Below are 24616 nucleotides of genomic sequence, written 5' to 3' on the forward strand. Positions count from 1 at the left end.
TTAATTGGTGGGCGTGGCTGGGTGGGCGTGGCCAATAACAATAAATAATAAAAATAATTAACGAAGTATACAAAACAATAAGAGGTACCAAAAACCAACTTTCACACATTACACACACACAACACAACACAACTGACTCACACACAATGTAAAAGCAGCTGCACTTCACCTAAAATGGCCCCTGCAACAAGCAGGAACCTCACACTTTCACACTTTACACACACACAACACAACTGACTCACACACACAAAATGCCACATACAGCTTTGTGAGATTTTGTGTGTTTGTGTAATTAGAGAGAAACACTACAGAAATCTCAGAAAGCTGCACAAATATTTTATTTTATTGTGGACTTCAAATCCCAGAGTTCCTCAGCCAGCAAAGCAGGAAGTCATAGCAAGCTTTTTTTTTTCTTCAGTAGCCGCTGCCAGCCCGAAAGACTAGTAATTATAGGTAAGTGAGGAGGGGGCATTGGGTGGGCATGGGTGGGGGCTCTTGTAAGTGGGGGCTGTTAAAAAGTGAGTTTAAAAGCCTGCTAGGATCAGGAAACTCCTATGGGATCACCAGAGGGAAAAAAGTTTTAAAGTCAGCTCCTCTGACGATCTCAGCTGAAGTTCCCTCATAGCAGCCCAGAACCTCTTAAAATAATTGTTTTAACATGTAGAAAACATGTTTTTTAAGGTTCTGGTGATGAGGAACTCAGCTGGGATGGCCATAGGAGCCTTTTAAAGCCCCCCCCCCTTTTCTTTTTTTTTCCCTTCGGCTGAAGAGGTTTTTTTAAAAAAACTTTTAAAGTGTTCTGATGATCTCTGCTCGGCCCCACGATCATCAGAGGGTGTTTTTTTTTACTTTTAAAGGTATGTTTTCGGCTGAAGAAAAACTTTTTAAAAGTAAAAAAAAAAACCTCTGCTGATGGTTTGGCTCAGCAGGGGCAGGGGGGCGGGGCCAGGGATTTTTGCTACCGGTCCTCCTAACCAGCAGCTGCCATCGCTACCTAATCGGGTGAGCCGGTGCAAACCAGGAGCAGTTCACCCCTGCCCTAAAGCATAACTAAAATCCCATTTTAATAGTAATTTCTAATTATATTAAGCAGTGAGGATATGGTTAATAATGTGCATTAACTATCAAATATGGATATAGCAACAAAAGACAGATACTATATTCAGATTGTATATGATGGCAGCCAAGGAGGGCAAGCAATGCATTCCATTTAATGTGAACTTAACGTTTTTCCTTCCCTTTAACAACCAAGATTTTAATGCTAAATTAAAATTAATTATACAATTAAAATTCAAACATTGTCATGCTGACCTAAAGAATAATAATTTCATTATTTTAGAAGTTGTTATCTGGGCTGCTAAGCAGATCTTGCTCATGTAACTAAGATATCTGAAAGGTGATTGGAGATGATTAAATTTAACCCCTCTGGAAAACTTCACACTGGGGAAGGCTCCTGGAAAGAACTTTAGAATTTATTAAGTAATCAAAATACTGAACTATAATGGCAAGCATTTTTTTCTGAAACAAGGTTAGCAATTACTGCTTAATGTCTTCTACAATATACACTTACAAGCCAGCCATAAATCAAAGTTAGGTATTGTTTGTTTTTAAATATTTCTAAAATTCTGTTTTACAGAGTGACAGTCAAAATCTGTGTTAAAGGTAAATAATAACCTGACACTTTGCAGAAACTCCAGATTCTCACAAGTTCTAACTACATGTCCAATAATTGCCAATTCAGGGAACAATGAAATCTTGATCTGATCAAGATCTGCAGCTGTGCTCAGAGGATAGTAATGGGGATCATTGGTTGATCTATGTTAACTGCACCAGTAGTAAAACTACATATCTACAATTATGCTTAAAAGTTTGTGAGTCCATTTGAATTTTCAATATTTCTGCATAAATATGACTTAAAACATAAACTTTCTCCTCAAGTTTCAAAATTAGAAAAAGATAAAACAAATGAGTCAAAAACATTTGGGCTCAAGGTTGGTTCAGCCTTCCATCCTTCCAAGATCAGTAAAATGAGGATCCAGACTGTTGGGGGCAATATGTTGACATTGTAAGCTGCGCAGAGAGTGATGTGAACCACTATGGGGTGTTGTATAAGTCTTCTAAGTGCTGTTGCTATTGATTGATTGATTGATGAAATGATGCAAAGTTACATATCTGTTTGTGGCAAAAGTATGTGAACTTTTGCTTTCAGTAACTAGTGTGACCTTGGGCAGCAATAACTGCAAATAAACAGTTCCAAACCCTTAATCGGTTCTGCACAAGAGAGGAACATATTAAGTCATACATCAAAAGCAAATGGTCTGCTCTATGGACTGTGGAATACAAAACAGCAGATGCCAGTCACCTGAATAAGTTTCAACTTATTTCATGGCAAACTGAGCTTTAGGGAAAAAATGAAGTACCAATAAATTTGGCTACATCTTTCTCAGCTAGAATGGTTAGAAGTTTTCACTGCTGCTTATATTACCTTTCAAGGCTTGTTATTATGTTGAAAAATTAAAGACATATGTAATCTTAAGCACAAAGGTGCTTTTCAAAAGGCAACGGGACTTTCTTGGGGTTATTTTCCTTGAAGGTATTTCGCTTCTCATCCAAAAGCTTCTTCAGTTCAGTTCCCAGAAGCAATGAGAAGTGAAACATCTTCAAAGAAAAAAACCAAGTCCAGTAGCCTTTTGAAAAGCATGTTTGGGACAACCATGACTTGGATGATTGAGAATCTCCATAGATTTGTTAAGCACAGGAGACTGTTCCAAAAATTATATAAGGACAATGTTGAGTGGTTGTTCAGAGATTTGCATTTTACATGATGAAAAAAAAAGTCTGATATTAGTAAAATTTATAATATATTGTAATATATATATGTAGGTCTTTGGGTATTCGGGTTTTCTCCCGCGTAAAAATGGAAGTGTCTTGGCGACGTTTCGACGAAGTCTCATTCGTCATCTTCAGGCTTCAGCTTCGTGCTTCTGGGAGCTGAAGCTGAAGCCTGAAGATGACGAATGAGACTTCGTTGTCGCCAAGACACTCCAATACGTGGGAAAAAAACCAAAGACTATACAAACACCAAAACCTCAGAAAACTAATATATATATATATAATATAATATAATATATATATATATATATATATATTTGTTTTCTGAGGTTTTCACGTATTTATGTCTTTGGTTGTTCGGGTTTTCTCCGTGTAAAATTGGAAGTGTCTTGGCGGCGTTTGACGAAGTCTCATTCGTCATCTTCAGGCTTCAGCTCGTGCTTCTGGGAGCTGAAGCTGAAGCCTGAAGATGACGAATGAGACTTCGAAATGTCGCCAAGACACTCCAATACGGGAGAAAACCCAATAACCAAGACCTATACAACACCCCAAAACCTCAGAAAACTAATATATATATATATAATATAATATAATATATATATATATATATATATATTAGTTTTCTGAGGTTTTCGTGTTTGTATGTAGGTCTTTGGGTATTCGGGTTTTCTCCGTAAAAATGGAAGTGTCTTGGCGGCGTTTGACGAAGTCTCATTCGTCATCTTCAGGCTTCAACCGTGCTCCTGGGAGCTTCTGGATCTTCATATATATGAAGATCCAGACAAACAAATAATTCTAAATAGTTTTGTGAGCTTCAAGTCATATATTGTTGTTGTTAAGCAAAGTTTCCGACATAGCGAATGGACAACATTCCTCAGGCCTTCCTGTCCTCTACCATCCTCTGAGTCCATTTGAATTTTCAATATTTCTGCATAAATATGACTTAAAACATAAACTTTCTCCTCAAGTTTCAAAATTAGAATATAAGAACTATTTGGATCTTTAAAAGGTATGTTTTCGGCTGAAGAAAACTTTTAAAGGTCCTAACCAGCAGCTGCCATCGCTACCTAATCGGGTGAGCCGGTGCAAACCAGGAGCAGTTCACCCCTGCCCTAAAGCATAACTAAAATCCCATTTTAATAGTAATTTCTAATTATATTAAGCAGTGAGGATATGGTTAATAATGTGCATTAACTATCAAATATGGATATAGCAACAAAAGACAGATACTATATTCAGATTGTATATGATGGCAGCCAAGGAGGGCAAGCAATGCATTCCATTTAATGTGAACTTAACGTTTTTCCTTCCCTTTAACAACCAAGATTTTAATGCTAAATTAAAATTAATTATACAATTAAAATTCAAACATTGTCATGCTGACCTAAAGAATAATAATTTCATTATTTTAGAAGTTGTTATCTGGGCTGCTAAGCAGATCTTGCTCATGTAACTAAGATATCTGAAAGGTGATTGGAGATGATTAAATTTAACCCTCTGGAAAACTTCACACTGGGAAGGCTCCTGGAAAGAACTTTAGAATTTATTAAGTAATCAAAATACTGAACTATAATGGCAAGCATTTTTTCTGAAACAAGGTTAGCAATTACTGCTTAATGTCTTCTACAATATACAAGCCAGCCATAAATCAAAGTTAGGTATTGTTTGTTTTTAAATATTTCTAAAATTCTGTTTTACAGAGTGACAGTCAAAATCTGTGTTAAAGGTAAATAATAACCTGACACTTTGCAGAAACTCCAGATTCTCACAAGTTCTAACTACATGTCCAATAATTGCCAATTCAGGGAACAATGAAATCTTGATCTGATCAAAATCTGCAGCTGTGCTCAGAGGATAGTAATGGGGATCATTGGTTGATCTATGTTAACTGCACCAGTAGTAAAACTACATATCTACAATTATGCTTAAAAGTTTGTGAGTCCATTTGAATTTTCAATATTTCTGCATAAATATGACTTAAAACATAAACTTTCTCCTCAAGTTTCAAAATTAGAAAAAGATAAAACAAATGAGTCAAAAACATTTGGGCTCAAGGTTGGTTCAGCCTTCCATCCTTCCAAGATCAGTAAAATGAGGATCCAAACTGTTGGGGGCAATATGTTGACATTGTAAGCTGCGCAGAGAGTGATGTGAACCACTATGGGGTGTTGTATAAGTCTTCTAAGTGCTGTTGCTATTGATTGATTGATGAAATGATGCAAAGTTACATATCTGTTTGTGGCAAAAGTATGTGAACTTTTGCTTTCAGTAACTAGTGTGACCTTGGGCAGCAATAACTGCAAATAAACAGTTCCAAACCCTTAATCGGTTCTGCACAAGAGAGGAACATATTAAGTCATACATCAAAAGCAAATGGTCTGCTCTATGGACTGTGGAATACAAAACAGCAGATGCCAGTCACCTGAATAAGTTTCAACTTATTTCATGGCAAACTGAGCTTTAGGGAAAAAATGAAGTACCAATAAATTTGGCTACATCTTTCTCAGCTAGAATGGTTAGAAGTTTTCACTGCTGCTTATATTACCTTTCAAGGCTTGTTATTATGTTGAAAAATTAAAGACATATGTAATCTTAAGCACAAAGGTGCTTTTCAAAAGGCAACGGGACTTTCTTGGGGTTATTTTCCTTGAAGGTATTTCGCTTCTCATCCAAAAGCTTCTTCAGTTCAGTTCCCAGAAGCAATGAGAAGTGAAACATCTTCAAAGAAAAAAACCAAGTCCAGTAGCCTTTTGAAAAGCATGTTTGGGACAACCATGACTTGGATGATTGAGAATCTCCATAGATTTGTTAAGCACAGGAGACTGTTCCAAAAATTATATAAGGACAATGTTGAGTGGTTGTTCAGAGATTTGCATTTTACATGATGAAAAAAAAAGTCTGATATTAGTAAAATTTATAATATATTGTAATATATATATATATATATATTATATATAATATAATAATGGTGGTTTGGGTTTAGATTTTATTTAATCAATCCATAAATAATTATGGTTCAAGAAGATTTGGATAATATAATGGAATGCACTCATGATCTTGCAGAAGAAGGGGAAGCGGAAGAAAAGAAGAAGGGGAAAAGATGCTGTCTAGGAAACAATCAGACAAGATAGGCAGGAGCTCCCAGTGGCTTAACAGGGAGAGGAAAAAAAAACATAGGCTGGACCACCTGAATTATTAGACAGTTAAAAGGGTGGAATGAAATCTGTACTTGCAATATTCTGTTTAATGCAGCTTTACAATAAAAAAGAATCAGTCTAGCTTACTGAGTGAGCAGACATTGTTCTTTGTTCAATTTTTTTCCCATATTGTTAAGTAGATCTATATGTCCTAGAAAAATATGTAAGCATCAAAGCATTTCATAAATGACCATCATTTGTGTTGTAAATGTTGTACATTTGATGAAGGTTTTTTTTTTCATTTTCTTTTATGTACACTGAGAGCATATGAACCAAAACAAATTCCTTGTGTGTCCAATCACACTTGGCCAATAAATTCTATTCTATTCTATTCTATTCAACATTGCTTACTGTTAATTTCACTATTTCATCATTGTTGGAAATTTTAACCTTGTGATTTTTTCAAATAGGTAGAAATATTTTAGCTAAAAATGCATTTATAATCAAAATTGAAGAGAGATGCAAGCTTATGTATAAGAATTTGATTTGAAGTCTGTTTGACAGTTACTATAGGAGAATATTAAGGCGAGTCTTGAAAAAACATAGACTAGCCATTACAAGAACATAAGCTCAGCCCTAAAAGAGGGAGTGAAGAAGAAATTAAAGGTTGGCCTTGATTCTCTTCGGTATAAGGAGAGAAAGGAAAATGGTCAGGATTTCAATATTCTATAAGTAACATATGCATCAATAAAGTAGACTTATAGTAGTTCCTGTGGTGTGTTTCCTTCCCTGTTTTAAATTAAACTATTTTCTGATTTCTTCCTTATTTGATAATGTTTTGGATTCAAGAATTAATCCTATTGTGATGTCATTAAATTTAAGCATTTATCAAACCTTGTGAGGCTGGCAAAATTAGAATATAAGAACTATTTGGATCTTTAAAAAGGTATTTATGGCTATTTAACAGAATCTTAAATAACTCTCCTGCTCAACTTATATCTATATTAAGGTAAAGTTGGTCTGAATCAGTTTTTTCCATGCTTCTCTCCCTCCAGGGCAGAGATGTTTCTTTTGTAACAGGCCTGTTTCATTTTCAGCTTTCCCAAGTCCTATTAACATATTCTACCACCATATAGCAGAGGTGGGTTTCAGCAGGTTCTGACCAGTTCTGGAGAACCAGTAGCAGAAATTTTGAGTACTTTGGAGAACCGGTAGTAAAAATTCTGACTGGCCCTGCCCCCATCTATTCTCTGCCTCCCAAGTCCCAGCTGATCGGGAGGAAATGGGTATTTTTGCAGTAACCTTCCCCTGGAGTGGGGTGGGAATGGAGATTTTACAGTATCTTTCCCCTGTCATGCCCACCAAGCCACGCCCACCAAGCCATGCTACACCCACCAAGCCACACCCACAGAACTGGTAGTAAAAACTTTTGAAACCCACCACTGCCGTATAGCATCTGAACATAAAAGTCTAAACTATACTTTTCTGTTTAGATGGGAGAATCCAGTGTTTAATTCAAAATTTTGTCAATGAACATTTTCAACCATCCAGGTTAGTTGTCTAGAAGTTGAGCCATGGCAACTGGACTTTTTTTGTTGATTCAAAATGTTTCACTGCTTATCCAAGTAGCTTCTTCAGTCTGAGCAAATTGGTTAGGAGGACCCCATATATGACCCCTAGGGAGGTTTCGTTTCTCAACTAATCTGGATAGGCTTGTTAGGTGAGCAGGCAGACAGTCTTTGGGATATAACTCCTTTACCCTAAAGGGGATGTTAAGCGTCCCTGGTGAACCTGTGAAGTGTCTTAATCTTCCCGAGGACTGATCAAAGAGCAACATAAAAACATGGAGACAGGTTGTGTCTGAGGCTTCCACCTTTTTTAAAGGAAAAAAAAGTCAGTTCTAGAGGAGATCAACCTCACTGCCCTTTAGAAGGTCAGATCCTGAAGATGACGAATGAGACTTCGAAATGCCGCCAAGACACTTCCACGGAGCCCAACAACCAAAGACCTATATATATATATATATATATATAATATAATAATGGTGGTTTGGGTTTAGATTTTATTTAATCAATCCATAAATAATTATGGTTCAAGAAGATTTGGATAATATAATGGAATGCACTCATGATCTTGCAGAAGAAGGGGAAGGGGAAGAAAAGAAGAAGGGGAAAGATGCTGTCTAGGAAACAATCAGACAAGATAGGCAGGAGCTCCCAGTGGCTTAACAGGGAGAGGAAAAAAAACATAGGTTGGACCACCTGAATTATTAGACAGTTAAAAGGGTGGAATGAAATCTGTACTTGCAATATTCTGTTTAATGCAGCTTTACAATAAAAAAGAATCAGTCTAGCTTACTGAGTGAGCAGACATTGTTCTTTGTTCAATTTTTTTTCCATATTGTTAAGTAGATCTATATGTCCTAGAAAAATATGTAAGCATCAAAGCATTTCATAAATGACCATCATTTGTGTTGTAAATGTTGTACATTTGATGAAGGTTTTTTTTTTCATTTTCTTTTATGTACACTGAGAGCATATGAACCAAAACAAATTCCTTGTGTGTCCAATCACACTTGGCCAATAAATTCTATTCTATTCTATTCAACATTGCTTACTGTTAATTTCACTATTTCATCATTGTTGGAAATTTTAACCTTGTGATTTTTTCAAATAGGTAGAAATATTTTAGCTAAAAATGCATTTATAATCAAAATTGAAGAGAGATGCAAGCTTATGTATAAGAATTTGATTTGAAGTCTGTTTGACAGTTACTATAGGAGAATATTAAGGCGAGTCTTGAAAAAACATAGACTAGCCATTACAAGAACATAAGCTCAGCCCTAAAAGAGGGAGTGAAGAAGAAATTCAAGGTTGGCCTTGATTCTCTTCGGTATAAGGAGAGAAAAGAAAATGGTCAGGCTTTCAATATTCTATAAGTAACATATGCATCAATAAAGTAGACTTATAGTAGTTCCTGTGGTGTGTTTCCTTCCCTGTTTTAAATTAAACTATTTTCTGATTTCTTCCTTACTTGATAATGTTTTGGATTCAAGAATTAATCCTATTGTGATGTCATTAAATTTAAGCATTTATCAAACCTTGTGAGGCTGGCAAAATTAGAATATAAGAACTATTTGGATCTTTAAAAAGGTATTTATGGCTATTTAACAGAATCTTAAATAACTCTCCTGCTCAACTTATATCTATATTAAGGTAAAGTTGGTCTGAATCAGTTTTTTCCATGCTTCTCTCCCTCCAGGGCAGAGATGTTTCTTTTGTAACAGGCCTGTTTCATTTTCAGCTTTCCCAAGCCCTATTAACATATTCTACCACCATATAGCAGAGGTGGGTTTCAGCAGGTTCTGACCAGTTCTGGAGAACCAGTAGCAGAAATTTTGAGTACTTTGGAGAACCGGTAGTAAAAATTCTGACTGGCCCTGCCCCCATCTATTCTCTGCCTCCCAAGTCCCAGCTGATCGGGAGGAAATGGGTATTTTTGCAGTAACCTTCCCCTGGAGTGGGGTGGGAATGGAGATTTTACAGTATCTTTCCCGTCATGCCCACCAAGCCACGCCCACCAAGCCATGCTACACCCACGAAGCCACACCCACAGAACTGGTAGTAAAAACTTTTGAAACCCACCACTGCCGTATAGCATCTGAACATAAAAGTCTAAACTATACTTTTCTGTTTAGATGGGAGAATCCAGTGTTTAATTCAAAATTTTGTCAATGAACATTTTCAACCATCCAGGTTAGTTGTCTAGAAGTTGAGCCATGGCAACTGGACTTTTTTTGTTGATTCAAAATGTTTCACTGCTTATCCAAGTAGCTTCTTCAGTCTGAGCAAATTGGTTAGGAGGACCCCATATATGACCCCTAGGGAGGTTTCGTTTCTCAACTAATCTGGATAGGCTTGTTAGGTGAGCAGGCAGACAGTCTTTGGGATATAACTCCTTTACCCTAAAGGGGATGTTAAGCGTCCCTGGTGAACCTGTGAAGTGTCTTAATCTTCCCGAGGACTGATCAAAGAGCAACATAAAAACATGGAGACAGGTTGTGTCTGAGGCTTCCACCTTTTTTAAAGGAAAGATTTTTAACTTTCGCATAAATGGATTCCTCCATTCCTCTCTCAAACCATCCATCTTCGCTGTTCAAAATGTGACCATTATTATCCTCAAAAAGTGTATTTTTTAAAAAAACCAAAACAAAGATATACTGGTGATTCTGGTCCTGTGGTATTGCTTCTGCTGTACTGGGCCATCATCTTGTGTAAAGGCTGCTTGGGTTCTCCAATGTAGACCTCTCAACACTCCTCACGGCACTGGACTGCATACACCACATTACACTACTGATGTTTTGGTGTCTGATCTTTAGGGTGGACAAGCCTGTCTAAATGTGTTGATGGGTTTGAAAAACACAAATTAGGATAATGTTAATTCAAATATATATTATTGCACTAACTCAATAAAGCAATAAAGGAAAATCATATTGTATTTTGAGGAATTTACATTTTAACTTTTGTGTTTCTAACAGAAATTAATCTCTAAAAATTGCTATCTGATGTCAAAGAGAAACATGCACACACACACACACACATACAAAAGAACAAAGAAAAAAAATAGAAAGATAAAAGGGGAAGTATTACCAAAATTTACGCTGAATTGTAATTTAAAAGACAACTTTTATTGCTAGTATTTAACACTGATAAATTATCAATGAGATTCAAAGATGTGCCAAATGTATGTTGGAAATGTAAGCAATTTGAAGGTACCTTTTATCATCTTTTATGGAACATTATTTGTTTACAAATATGGTAATAGTTAAAAATCACTAACTGAAATAGTTGCTAAATGAAGATTGAACATCCATGCAGCCACCAGGAGTCAATCTTGATCTGACAGCCTCTTAAATATTACTGTTTTTAAAAAAATATTTAGATTTAATCAGAAAATCTATTATCAACATTCAAATTAAGTTTCCTTTTTCCGAAAACAGGACAAAAAGGGGGACTTCTAAGAAATTTGGCTTTTTTTAAAGCTCTTTAGAATATAATTTTCCTGGGTATTTCTCTCCTTCACCCACACTTTTTCTTTTTTTTTTAAAGGAAAAAAAAAGTCACATTGTCCACAATGTTTACCCAAACTTTCTGTTGATCGATTAAAAGTCTCCATTTTCACACAAGATGTCATGAAATTGTGGCAATTCTTAAACAAGAAGCAGATCAGTTTCAAATCTATACTTTTTTATGGAAGCTCACTGCATGACTTTGAGTCAAACCGTGTTTCAGAGCAATCTACTCATCTTATCAGGTTAACACTGTGGAAATAAAATCACAAGATGGCATTCTCTTCAAATAGGCTTTTTTTTTAGTTTTGAGTTAGTATTCACAGACATTTTAATAATTTTTGATAGCTATTTTGTCTGTCCCATGTCAGAAACACAGAATATGAATTGTAATAGTTAAATAAAACTATTGCCATTTGTGACCACAGTACCAACATTTACCATGTTGCACGATCATGAACAACTCTATAGAAAGAAATAATATGAGTCAATATATTAATTTTTAATTTAAACCATGTTATTTATCAATATATTGATTCATGTTCTGAAAATATAGGACAGCAAGCTACAAATGCATTCAACATCAACTACATTTTCCTGTTGCCTTTGGGCAACAAAAATGGTGGCATCAGTATGTAGTTACATAGGATGTAAAAATTGGAAAAAACCTTAGATACCATCCAGTAAGTGCAAAGTGCAGGAATCCACTATTATAACACCAGGAAGAGATATAGCCAACTCTCATTAATACTGCAGTAAAAACCTCCAAATGATCCCTATAGCCCAGGGGTGTCAAACTCAAGGCCTGGGGGCTGGATCCGGCCCACGGGTTGATTATATGTGGCCCATGGGACTGCCCTGGAAACAGCAAAGGACCGGCCCACGATGCCTCTGTCAGCAAAAACAGAGCTGGGGAGAACTGTGTGCTCCCTTTTTGCTGGCACAGGGTTGGAGGCCATCCCAGCCAAAAACTGAGCTTGTGAGAACTGTGCGTGTCCCCCAAGGTCAGTAGGAGCTCGGGAGGGCTGTATGCTCCATTTTTGCAGGTAGAGGGTTGCAAGAGACTGTCCCAGCCGAAACCGGAGCGTCAGAGCCTGTTACACTGGCAGAGTGCTCAGGCCACCACAGGCCTACCAACACAAGTGACGTCAAGTTGGCCCTGCCCCCCGTCCTCCCCCCTCCGAGGTCAAACAACCCTGATGCGGCCCTCAATGAAATTGAGTTTGACACCCGCTATAGCCAGTGAAGAGTTTTTTACTCTTGCTTTTGGATCCCCCCCCCATTTTTCCAGAAGTCTTCAAGTTCAAAAATATTCTTGGGTTTCCTTACATATACTGTTTGAGATCTTTCCACAAATTTTCAGTAAAATAAAAGCTTGAGCCCTGTTAAGGCCATGTTAAAACCTTTGCATTTTTTCCTATAAGTGTTTCATGGTAGATTTGGAGTTATGCTTCCAATCATAGGCTTACTTTCCTGAAATATCCAATCTCTTTTCAGGTTCAATTTTCTCTCTGACTGCTGGACATTATCTTAAAGATCAATAATAATCTCCGTTTAAACTACACAAAAATGTGGAAAGATCTGAAAATAAAAAGTCGCAAATGAACTGCAAAAAAGTTTAGCTGACAATGGACTACTTGTGGGCTTTCTGGTGGAGAAAAATGATGAACTGACATGCCTCCAAAGAGCAGAGATTATATTGAGGTGAAGAATAGTGACCAGAAAGCTAGCCCAGTTCATCCAAGCATCTCCAGATAAGAAGCCAAAAAATTGCCTACATCTGTTTTGGAAGGCAGCTCCTTGCAATGACACCCACAGGACCTGGGGGGAACTTGCAGGTAACCCATGGGAAAAAAACACTGGGAGCCACAGAAGAAACATCAGGCTCACAACCTCAAGCAGGACCTGCTAAACGACATTGAATTTGCCCAAACTCCACTTTTTAAAGCACATTTGCTTTACAAATAATTTAAAGCTATAGAGGTCTTCTAAGCCAGCGGTCTCCGACCTTTCCAGAACAGTGAAGGGAGCAGCAGGGAATGGCTTCATGTGTGTGCGACTTTCATTGTGCACACACCATACACTCATCCACCACTTCTGCAGCCCAGTTTTGAATGGGCTGTAGCCCAGCAACATGCTACAGACAGGAGGTTGAGGACCCCTGTCCTAAGCAGTAAAGCAACTAAATCACCTGGTGAATGTTTTTTCAACCTGCAATTAAAGTGAAACACAAATAACTATAATATTTTTTTTTAATTAAAAAGAAAAAAAAGCTAGCCAAGATTTTGAATTATGAAAATTTAAAACAAATAAAAGTAAGTCAATTTTGGAAAATTGGTACTTTAAAGTATTTTTTAATTAAGTAAATAATACATACCACTAAGGAAAAGAGGACTCTTTAAAATTTCCAAGAGAAATGATTAGTTGATTTTTTAAAGCAAAGAGATTATGAACATTGCAAAAAATCATAGACTATAGTGTTACTGAGTCCTGAAGGGGATCAAAGAATTAAGGATACAGAGAAGTGGGAGGGAGAAAAAAAGAAACAAAGACTCTCTTTTGTTGCTTTTTCTTTTTGAATTATAAATTAAAAGAGGGAAATGGTTATCACAGGGAAAGCAGCAAAAGAAGAAGAGAGTATCATTAACAGAACAAACAGATTATACTAGAGATTCTACAAAGGATGTTTGAAGTATTGGAGGAGTGTGCCACAGGTTCAGTGACAGCATCAGTGACTGAATCTGTTAAGAAAGACATGTTTACACTTGAAGGAAGAACAGAGGAAAGATTTGCAAATATGGAAGAAAAATAAATACAAAAATTGAACTAATTACGAGAAAAATAGAAATTTTGGAAATTTAAGATAGAAACAATAAGCATGACAAAATTTGGAAAATGGATGCAAAAGTGAGCATGGTGTACAAAATTAATACAAGACGTTAAAGTCAAAATGTTGTGCACTTTGTCAGGGAGAAGCAAGAAACCAGGCTTTACAACAACTGAGTGAGAGAAATGAACACATCTTCCTGACTGATAAACTCAGACAGAAAAATATTCCATTCCAATGGGACAAACTCGAAGAAGCAATTAGATTCAAACAGAAAAAGATGCAACACTGTTGGGATGACCAGGGGTATAAAAAAGTATTTACAAAAAAGATTGTACTCTACAGACTTTCCCTGTTACCCTTCTGGCCCTTTTCTAGACAGATTAATTGAGCATTGGGATTTTCATAAACAAGTGCTTATATTTTAAGCATGCCTATTTAATAGTACTTTATATAACTGAAATAATCTAAAACAGTACTTCTACATTAATGAATTTACTATAATACAAAACGTTATTTTTCAACTAAATGATCTTAATATTAGTTTATTTAATTTCTTCACCACACATCTCACCTAAAGTGACTTTGGGAGATTCACAATAGTATAATAAAATAATACAAACACATGAATAAAAGTATAGATACAAACAATTAACAACAAGATTAAAATTTGCAAGTTAAAAATTCAGAAGGCTAAAAAGGCTAACAAGGCAGAAGTGTCCTCAAGCCACCAGCCATCCCCAGGGATGCATCATACTCTTAGACGCTCATGCTAATTGGCAGAGCCAGGTCTTAACACTTTTCCAGAAAACCAAAAGCATGGGATTTTGCCTCACTCTGAGGACAAGATATTCCAAAGGTCAGGGACAACAGGAGAGAGGACCCTCCTGATAGATTCCATTCATCAAAACTCCTTGAGTCATGGGATATGCAACTTGGCCTCCCTGCTTGACTGGATGGAATGAGTTGGTGCAGCTTCTGGATTCTCTTCAAGGATAGCTCACATGCAGCACATTTTAGTAGTCTATCCAGATGACCAGGGCATGAATGACTGAAAGGAGGGCTCTTCAATCCAGGAAGGAGCATTACTGGCCCACAACTTGGAAGTCAAGCAAAGGACCTCCTAGCCACAACTGCCACTTGCTCCTTGAAAAGGAGTCGTGAGACCAGAAAGATCCCAGGATTACACAACAGGTCCCTATGAGGTAGTGCTACCCCATCCAGGATCTAAAATGGTAAATCGCCAGATACAGAGGAGCCTCCTATTTATAGCTTTATTACCAGGGTTCAATTGAAATCTGTTGTCCTTCATCTAGGCATCCACAGCCTCCAAGCATTGTGAGAAGACATCCACAGCATTGCTTAGTTCAGGATAGAGCTGTACATTTGGGTATAATCTGCATACTGATACCTTATCCCATGACAGATGATTTTACTCAGCGGCTTCAGGTAGATGTTAAAAGGAGTGGAGAAAATACTGAACTCTGTGGTGCCTCACAAAGGGACTGAACCACTTGCTCCCTATCAACATCAATTGAGACTAGTCCTGGAGGAAGGTAAACAAGTGCAAGACTGTGCCAGCCATCCCCAACTCCCACAGTTGACCCAAGATGATATCATGGTCAATGGTGCCTAAGGCTATTGAGAAATCAAGAAGAGATCACTACCCCCAATCCCATTCCTCCCACGTGCCATTCGAGTACCTGTTTCCATCCCATATCCAGGCCAGATAATTTGTCTTGCATAGCCATATAATTTTGCACTGCATATTTATATTAAAGGAAAGAGATGAATAACAATTTGAACTTACACATTTTGTTCAATTATCTGAATGCATATTTATTTCTGGGATTTATACCCCAGCCTTCAATAAAGTATAAAACTTACATTGTCTGCTAAACAAGACTGTCCTGTTAGAAACATGAATCACGACCCTGCCTATCCTATCATAGAAAAATAGACCTAATTATATTATAAAGCTACACTTATTAACAAAATACAATAGTTTCCCATTTAGTTGTTCATATATTTAATATTATTTGAATAGGCAACATATAATATTGAAAATAATGCATAAAATCTTCAAATTATGAATTCAGATTATTTTCTGATGTTCAATTGTAAATTTACAGTCCATCAAGAATTTAAATTTCCTTATTTGCAGTTAGGTTTAGTTTCAAAGTCTATAAATTCTGTGCTGCACTGGGAGCCAAACCAAAATTGTGACTGCTACTTTATTTTGCTTATCCCTTTGACAAGATCAGTTAAGGAACTCTATGACTCCCCATGAAAAGGTAGAACAAAGCAAGCCAAATTTAGCCATCGTTGCACAGAAATATCTAGTGCAGCAGTCCAAAATTGTCTTAATGTCTTCTTTTCCTGTACCAAAGCATAACAATATAGAACTTGACAATTTGTTCCCAACTGATATAAATGTCTCTCTATTCTTCGTCCAAACTTGAAAAATTACCAGATAATCTAAATACTATCTCTCTATAATTTCAACATTGAAATAAAGTTTGCTTATATCAAATTCATCATAGAATGGTAGTTTACTTACCATAGTTAATTTGTCAGAACCTGTTTAGTTCAGAGATTACATTATTACATCTGAACAAGCAAATTATGGTTTGCAATTGCTTAGCAACAAGGTCTGCATACTAAACCTATGCATTGGTTTTAAAGTGAGTAAAGCCAATTTCAATTTGATAAAAATATTGCTTAATAGTATGGTTAGATTTATAGCTAGACAGGAACTTAGCATAAAATGATTATTTCTAGAGAATATATGTTTATCTGTAATAATGCACAATTCCATAAGCAACCTGTTGACCTCTGTCTCTAAACATCTGATTTTTTTAAAAAAAATATGGAAATACTGCTAAAATAGATGGCTGAAGACCACTTCTACATATATATTTAATTATATACTGATCATAGAATTGCTGTAAAGGTGGTCTCAATTTACATTAGTTTGTTTGCATTTGAAGTTACAATGGCACTGAAAAAAGTGTATTATAACCTGTCTGTCATACTTACATGTCGCAGCATCCCATGGTCACATGATCAAAATTCACACTTTTGGCAAGTGACACATAATTATGATAGTTGCAGTGTCCTAGGATCATGTGATCACCTTTTGTGACCTACTGACAAGCAAAGTCAATGGGGAAGCCAGATTCATTTAACAACCGTGTTACTAACTTAACGACTGCAGTGATTCACTTAACATTTGTGGCAAGAAAGGTCATAAAATGAGGTGAAATTCAATTAACAAATGTCTCACTTAGCAACAGAAATTTTGGACTCAACTGTGGTCATACATACCTGTACTTTTGCTTCTGAAAAAGAGGTGCAAATTATCAAGAGTTTAAAAAATGCCAAGTGTAATGTAATTTTACAGCTGTTACACTGTTTTTGTTTGTATTTGTATTTTTTTTCTTTTTCCTTTTTTCTGTATTACTTCTGGTTTTTAAACTTGGAAAATGTTCAATAAAAACTATTTTTAAAAAAAGCCAAGTGACACGAAACACCTTTTGTAATAAATGAACAAACATTAACGAGGAACATATACCAAAAAATGACTATATCCAAAAGGCGTATTTAACACTTTTAATCAACTTTTGAACAAAATCATCTCAGAGATCATATTCCAAACATTTTCTTCATAATTATGCTTACATGTGAATGTACTGGCTTCACATTATTAAAACCTCTATTATTAATACTGAAAAGGAAAGGAACAAAAATCTTGACTTTAATACATTATTGGTTTCCCTACCATCTGGAAGGATATATTAAGCTGCCAACACAAAATTGTAAACAAAGAGGTAAACAATCTGTCTCAGCAAATTTATTAATATCTGTTGCTATTTAATGTTTCAATTTATGAGATAACTAGTCCCACAAATTGTATTTGTTAGTTACCACCCTTAATCAGATTTCTACTCAAAAATCTTCCATTAAATTATATTACATTTGGAAGAAAACGGATGAAGATAGATACAAAAACATATAATTTGTTAAATATGACACAGTGTGGATCATTTTGATATAAAATATTATACTTTTTTTTAAAATGGAAAACATGTATTTCCAAAGCAAAGGAAGCATTTTGACAGTTTGCTGAATTTAGAATAATATAAACAATCTTTTTTCATAGTAGAAACTAAAAGTATTTGTGTAATATAACTATCAAGAGAAACTGTAATTCTTATATTCAAAGGACATGTTGATTTAATGTATATTTTTTACTTTGAGTGTATGACTTGAAACTGGCATTTTTAAATTTACGAATATTTATATATTTAGGTGCATTGCTTTTGCTACTGCCTGTAATCCCTTATTTAAATATTAAATAAATCAAACTGATCATAGTAATCCTTGGTAAAATATAAAACCCTTGCAAATCTGATATTTTCCAGATCATCTAGCAAACAATTTCTATCATATGCAAGCAGTAGCCATAACTTTCCTTAATTGTATCAAAAGAAATGTAGAACAAAGTTAACAACAGCCCATAAATATTCCAGTAATATATCTATTTAACAGATCCTTTCCTTACTGGATGTAATAATCCCTACAAAATAAGAATTAGCAAACAAGCAGCCCATCAACTGAGTACTAGGTACTTTATAGTCATAAAGAAATTTAAAGCTTTAGTTAAATCTGATCAAATAGTGATGTGGGGATACCCTTCAAACTAAGCTATCTGAACTGTGAACTCAAAGTTACGAATACAAATATATTTCTTTGATAAATATATTCTAGAGTGAAATTATGTCAAATCTCCAGTGAAACAGATCTTAAAAAGCCAAATATTACTTAAGGAAAGCACTGTAGGATGACATCAAATACAATAGTGGAAGAAAAACTGCTTCCTATCTCTATCACTATTTGATAATGAGTTCTTGCTCAAATTTGATTGCATTTGAGAAGCGTTATCCTTCATTTGCATTCCATTTGTATCCCAAGAGAAAACATTTATGATTATCGTGTTTTCCCGAAACTAAGACATGTCCTGATAATAAGCCCAATTGGGTTTTCGAGTGCATGTGCTAAAATATCCCCCCTGAAAATAAGCCCTCCCCCAAATACTTAGACATATGTGCAGGGGGAAGGGAGGGGGAACATCAGAGCCGCTGCCACCCGAGATCAGCAGGCCAGATTTGTTGAGCTGGACGCACTGCTGCCATTTGGGAGAAGAAGAGAGAGAGGAGGCGCTGCGAGAGAGCCCATTTCTGATGTTTTCCTCCTCCTGTGTGATGGCTCCCCAAATCTGGCTTGCTGATTTCAGCCGGCGAGGGGGAGTGGAAGGTGGGGAATGGTGGGGCAGCGGAGAAACGAGATGCATGGAGCGAGATGGAGGTCCCCTTACTGTCTTTTCTCCCTCCCTTGCCGGGCATGACAGGAGCTGGAAGTCAGGTAAGACATGGCAGAGAAGCGAGACGTGTGTCTTACCTGACTTCCAGCTCCTCCCATGCCCAGTTAGCATGTGATGAAGGAAAGTCCGTCCATCCGTGGGGAAGTGTGGCCAGCCATTGAGAGGGGGAGAGGGTCGCTCGAAGCCCAGCAAGGCACCCGGTCCCACTTAGCCCTTGAGATACTCTGTCTTGAGGCGGCTGAGGTGGGTGCCATGGCTCTGGACAGTGAGCGCAAGGAGCTTGTACGTCTCCCGCAGGCCGGCCGAGACAGTCAGCATCTCCTTGAGGAGGGCTCGCGCATGTTCCAGCATTCCCAGGAAGTCGTCGTTGAGGCGGCTCTCCTCGTGGCTCTCGTGTTCCCGGCCGTGCCGAAACTTGTTTTCCAGCTGCCCCAGAGACTTCTCTGAGTTGGTGGGCACGAGATAGTGATGCAACGTCCCATTGGACATCTCTGGATAAAGCAGGCCATCGAAATAGCCGTGGCACAAGCTGATCAAACAGCTCAGCAGCCACACTGAGAGGAGCTCCAGCAGCATCCTGGGGGTAGGGGAAGGCAAAGGCAACCCCGGTTGCGACTAGTTTCAAGTCATCTGGTTGTGGCCGCTTTTCTTGCAGGGCTTCATTGGGACCCGCTGGGAAGCCGTCGCTTGGCCCTTCTCGCTCCCTGTGGAGAGTTCAGTTCTCCTTTGCACCTCATTTGCCCGCAAGAACTTGGGGGGGGGTTGTGACCCAATCCTCACTGGTAATGCTGCAGGCAAGAACCGGCCATGCCTATCCCGCTTCAGGGATAAGACCCCTGATAATAAGGCCAAGGCCATATTTCGGGGGTCAAAAAAAAATAAGACCCTGTCTTATTTTCGGGGAAACATGGTAACATACAAGCAGTTTTAACAATGTTAAACCCACCCACCCCCCATTTATATGTACTTACTTCTACTTCTCTCAATACAAAATAAATTTAAGCAATGCTAGTTAATAAACTTGTTACAGAACAATACATTATTTTTCTAATTAAGGTAATGGTAAAATACTTTCTTTTTAAGAATGGAAATGTCTACATTATGAATAACTGTAGTGGCAATGTATACATTTATAGTGTTGCTTAAATTCCAAGTTTAATAACCATATAGAAATTACATAGTATTCTATATATTGTATTGCATTCCAACCACGAGCTGTGGTGGCACAGTGGTTAGAATGCTGCAACTGTCATAAATACAAACCGTTGCCGGATGTTTGAATTTTGATCACTTGACCATGGGAATGCTGCATGGTTGTAAGTCACTTTTTTCAGAGCTGTTGTAAATTTGAACTAAACAAATGGTTATAGTATGAGGATTTCCTATAGCAGTTTTTGTTCAGAGCACAAGTCATCCAGATCATGGTTGTCCCAAAAGTGCTTTTTCAAAAGGCAAATGGACTTTCTTGTTTTTAACATAACATAACATAACATAACATAACATAACATCAGAGTTGGAAGGGACCTTGGAGGCCTTCTAGTCCAACCCCCTGCCCAGGCAGGAAACCCTATACCATCTCAGTCAGATGGTTATCCAACATTTTCTTAAAAATTTCCAGTGTTGGAGCATTCACAACTTCTGAAGGCAAGTCGTTCCACTTATTAATTGTTCTAACTGTCAGGAAATTTCTCCTTAGTTCTAAGTTGCTTCTTTCTTTGACCAGTTTCCACCCATTGCTTCTTGTTCTACCCTCAGGTGCTTTGGTGAACAGCCTGACTCCCTCTTCTTTGTGGCAGCCCCTAAGATATTGGAACACAGCTATCATGTCTCCCCTAGTCCTTCTTTTTGTTAAACTAGACATACCCAGTTCCTGCAACCGTTCTTCATATGTTTTATCCTCCAGTCCCCTAATCATCTTTGTTGCTCTTCTCTGCACTCTTTCTAGAGTCTCAACATCTTTTTTACATCGTGGCGACCAAAACTGGATGCAATATTCCAAGTGTGGCCTTACCAAGGCATTATAAAGTGGCACTAACACTTCACGTGATCTTGATTCTATCCCTCTGTTTATGCAGCCCAGAACTGTGTTGGCTTTTTTAACAGCTGCTGCACACTGCTGGCTCATATCTAAATGGTTATCCACTAGGACTCCAAGATCCCTCTCACAGGTACTACTTTTCTTTAAGACGTTTTGCTTTTCATCCAAGAAACTTCTTCAGCTCTGACTGGATGGTGGGGAATGGCCTCAATGACTCTCTAAAAGAATGCAAATGACCAGCTGTCTGCAAGGAATATAAATCCTTCCATTCCCCATCATCTAGTCAGAGCTGAAGAAACTTTTTTGATGAGAAACAAAATGTCTTCAAAGAAAAACAAGAAAGTCCAGTTGCCTCCTGAAAAAGCACCTTTGGGACAAAGAAGAAAAGAGCAATTTCTCCATTTTTTTTGTAGTAGCCTGCTGTCTATCACAGCACATCAGACTGAATAGAAGTACTGTATAGTCTGATTTTTTGTGATGCCTTGTTCCTAAAAGAATGAAACCCAAGTTGCTACATTACACACACACATATTAAAAAGAAGGTAGAAGAGGGGATTCCATTATTTCCTAAGAGAATAGATAAATCTAACACATATTTCATATAAGTATATAATAAAAGTTCTTCTACAAGTTAAAATTCATCAGTATTTTAAACAACTATTCCAATTTTATGGGAGGGAGGGGCATAACAAAATAAAAGTTATCACATCAAGTTCAGTAATCTCAATGCAGGAATCCAAAGCAAATCATTCTAGATTTCTCCCTTCCCTTTGTTTATTTATGTCAGATACATTGAATATATTCAATATAGGGTAACCAACTACTTTTCTTTATGACTTAACTCTGCTAATAGGTTAGGAAAATATAACTAAAATTATTATTAATTGCCCTGCAGTCTTCTTCTTGAAACAATTCAGACATTGTTTCAAGCTATTTAAAAAATGCTATCATATCTCCCCCCCCCTTCCAACACACACACCAAGCTACATCCCAGTTGTCTTTTCATAAAGCTAAATATACCCAGCTTCTTCAATTTCTCTTTACAGAACGGAATTTCTAATTATCTTAGGTTACATATCAAAGGAGTATCTGTTCTCAATAAATAGCGGAAAGGTGATATTGTTAAAAATCCATTTGACCACTTGGAGAATCCAATGAGATAATTGACCCCAAAATAAGCAGCACTATTTAATGCTGCAGTTGGCCAAAAGCCATAAAATATCAGACCTTTGTTTGAATTAGGATAATCTCTGTGTTTACCTTCTTAATCACACTTACAATAAAGCCAATGAATTTACAGTCTATATTTCAGAGGCATTTAATAGAGTAAAACTTAAGAAAATAGGGTAGTGGTTTAGCAGACTAATAGGGGAAGCCAATTTTGTATAGCTTATATTGTGGTAATTTCTAAAGTCATTATTTACAAAGAATACAATTTGCTTAAATAAGCTGACAAATACTTAAATACATGGTATTTAAAGGAGCACTACTAATACTTCTTTTTACCATGTGTTCAACTCATTATTTAGACACACCCTATAATTAATAGTGGCCACCCTATTTGAAATCTCAAAAGCAATACAAGTTCCTGAAAATAATTTTTGCAGTATCTAGCCATAAACTCTTTAAGTATTAAAAAACCCCAAAATATTCTGACTGAAATGTTTTAAAGATACCAAACATTTAAGATATATATTCAATTTCAGTTAGAGCATAAGAATATCCAGTACTGTCAAAAGTACAATAAAGTTAATTGATTTTACATAATACTAAAAAAGATAACATGGAAAAACCTTCACCTCAAAGCACACACAGGGCAGCCAATGGTAATCAGAATATTGCAGACTTATAAGCAGAAAGTAGGAACCAAGAGAAGTAACCTGGCATCTTGTTAACAGAAGTTTTGAAGATTATACAGCTCTCATGGTGGGAGAAAGGGCACTAATTCCTTGGGAGAAAAAGTTTAAAAGATAAATATTTAAATTTTATGTAGAATCAAATTCTTTTTGCCTCACCAACATATTAGGCTGTATTATCATGTGAATCTTATTGTATTATAAAAGCTTACCAACATTTACATAAATTTTATAAAAATAATGTCAACTATCTGGAAAGAAAGATTAATTTATATCTAACCTACACTGTTTATATTAAATTTAAATTTAATAAATAAATATTAAGAAAATAGTTTCCTTGGAGCTGATGTAGAGCCTAACAAGTCCCATTTCTAAGTATTGCGTCAAAGCCAGAGAGGTGGTCATAGAATGCAAAATACATAGGGGGGAAAAAGGTTTCAAAATGAAAGGAATCCCGGCATGGTTTAAGGGGGAGGGGGAGAAAGACAAGAGAATGCCGCCTAGTAATGACGCTTTGGATGGGGCCCCTTTAAAAATTCTACATGCAAATACATACCGTTGCTGGGGTATTATGTCAGTGACTTTTTCCTATTTATTGATCACACAAAGAAAAACCCAGTATGAGCTACTGCAGTACAACACACGTCAATTTGGAAAAAAAAGGGGGGGATATTACTTTTTCATTCCTCCATCTAATATTCTGAAGCAACGGTTACAAATCTCAAAAGGCGAATATTTTTCTTTTAAATGCACATAAAATTTCGGAAAATAGCCAGGGCCTCATAATCTTTCCCTCCTCCGGTTCCAATCCTTCCCTCCCGTTTTTAAAAAGGCTGCCTTTAACTCCCTTAAATGCAATGACCTCACCTCCCTCCGTCGTCTTCTATCTTTCCCTATACCTCTTGGACGACCCTGCTAATGCAACAAAAGCTGTACATGTCAAATGAGCCATTGGTCCTGGGGAACACAGCATCACCTTTCCTTTTTTCATCCACCGACTAACATCCACTCACGAACTTCCCCCACTTTCGAGAAAGAAAAGAAGCCCAAACACAACACTGGGGAAATAGAAATTCATCGCCAGATACCGAGTTAAGGGGCCCGGAGGGGGTTGGGTGAATAATGAACACGCGTGTCCAGCAGGGGGAGGGAGTGGGGAACACCCCCCTCCCTCCGCCCCAAGCCGACTCATGGTGGTCTTTCGTGCATCTTTCGTCTCAACCGAGGTACGTTATAGTCCACGAGGCTTCCCTATTAGGGCTCTCCTCCTCCATTTCGCCGGGGTTTCCCAGTCAAGCCCTCGCTTCATTTTGAGGGGCTGGGCCCCTTCCTCAAACTTACCCGCACACGGTTTCCATCGAGCATTCCCCACCACCACCACACACACACTGAAAGGACGAGCCCAATGCTTGGGGGGGGGGGAAAGAGAGACGCCTTCCCCACCCTCCCCGGTGATTTCTCCCGTTCTAAGAAGC

The 24616-nt window shown here is 37.2% G+C and overlaps 2 protein-coding genes and 1 long non-coding RNA gene across 8 annotated transcripts in view; 1 reads left to right on the forward strand and 2 right to left on the reverse strand.

Moving 5' to 3' along the window:
* ENAH (ENAH actin regulator) overlaps nt 1-24616 on the reverse strand; it is a 90371-nt gene that overhangs the window by 65320 nt on the left and 435 nt on the right. For 3 of the 5 annotated variants that reach the window (XM_058165517.1, XM_058165516.1, XM_058165513.1), the window contains exon 1: nt 24483-24514. The exons of 1 other annotated variant lie outside the window; for it this stretch is intronic. In XM_058165517.1, coding sequence (XP_058021500.1) covers nt 24483-24499 — 17 coding nt within the window. In that variant the 5' untranslated portion in view covers nt 24500-24514. Of the gene's footprint in view, nt 1-23084; nt 23234-24482; nt 24515-24616 lie in introns of those variants that run through there. One more of the 5 variants, XM_058165515.1, reaches the window with a different exon arrangement.
* Nucleotides 18116-20082, reverse strand: LOC131189358 (fin bud initiation factor homolog). The gene has a single exon (XM_058165519.1). It carries the CDS (start codon nt 19821-19823, stop codon nt 19455-19457), a length of 369 nt encoding a protein of 122 aa, XP_058021502.1. The 5' UTR covers nt 19824-20082; the 3' UTR covers nt 18116-19454.
* The window catches only part of LOC131189359 (uncharacterized), a 32353-nt gene continuing 31751 nt past the window's right edge, over nt 24015-24616 (forward strand). For both annotated transcript variants that reach the window (XR_009152983.1, XR_009152982.1), the window contains exon 1: nt 24015-24367. This is a non-coding gene — a long non-coding RNA (uncharacterized LOC131189359). The remainder of the gene's footprint in view (nt 24368-24616) is intronic.

The sequence above is a fragment of the Ahaetulla prasina genome, chromosome 1, assembly GCF_028640845.1.
Source record: "Ahaetulla prasina isolate Xishuangbanna chromosome 1, ASM2864084v1, whole genome shotgun sequence".
In the NCBI taxonomy this organism is placed as follows: Eukaryota; Metazoa; Chordata; class Lepidosauria; order Squamata; family Colubridae; genus Ahaetulla; species Ahaetulla prasina.

Coding starts and splice junctions, on each gene's coding strand:
- LOC131189358 (XM_058165519.1), bottom strand. CDS start 19,823: ATGCTGCTGGAGCTCCTCTCAGTGTGGCTGCTGAGCTGTTTGATCAGC.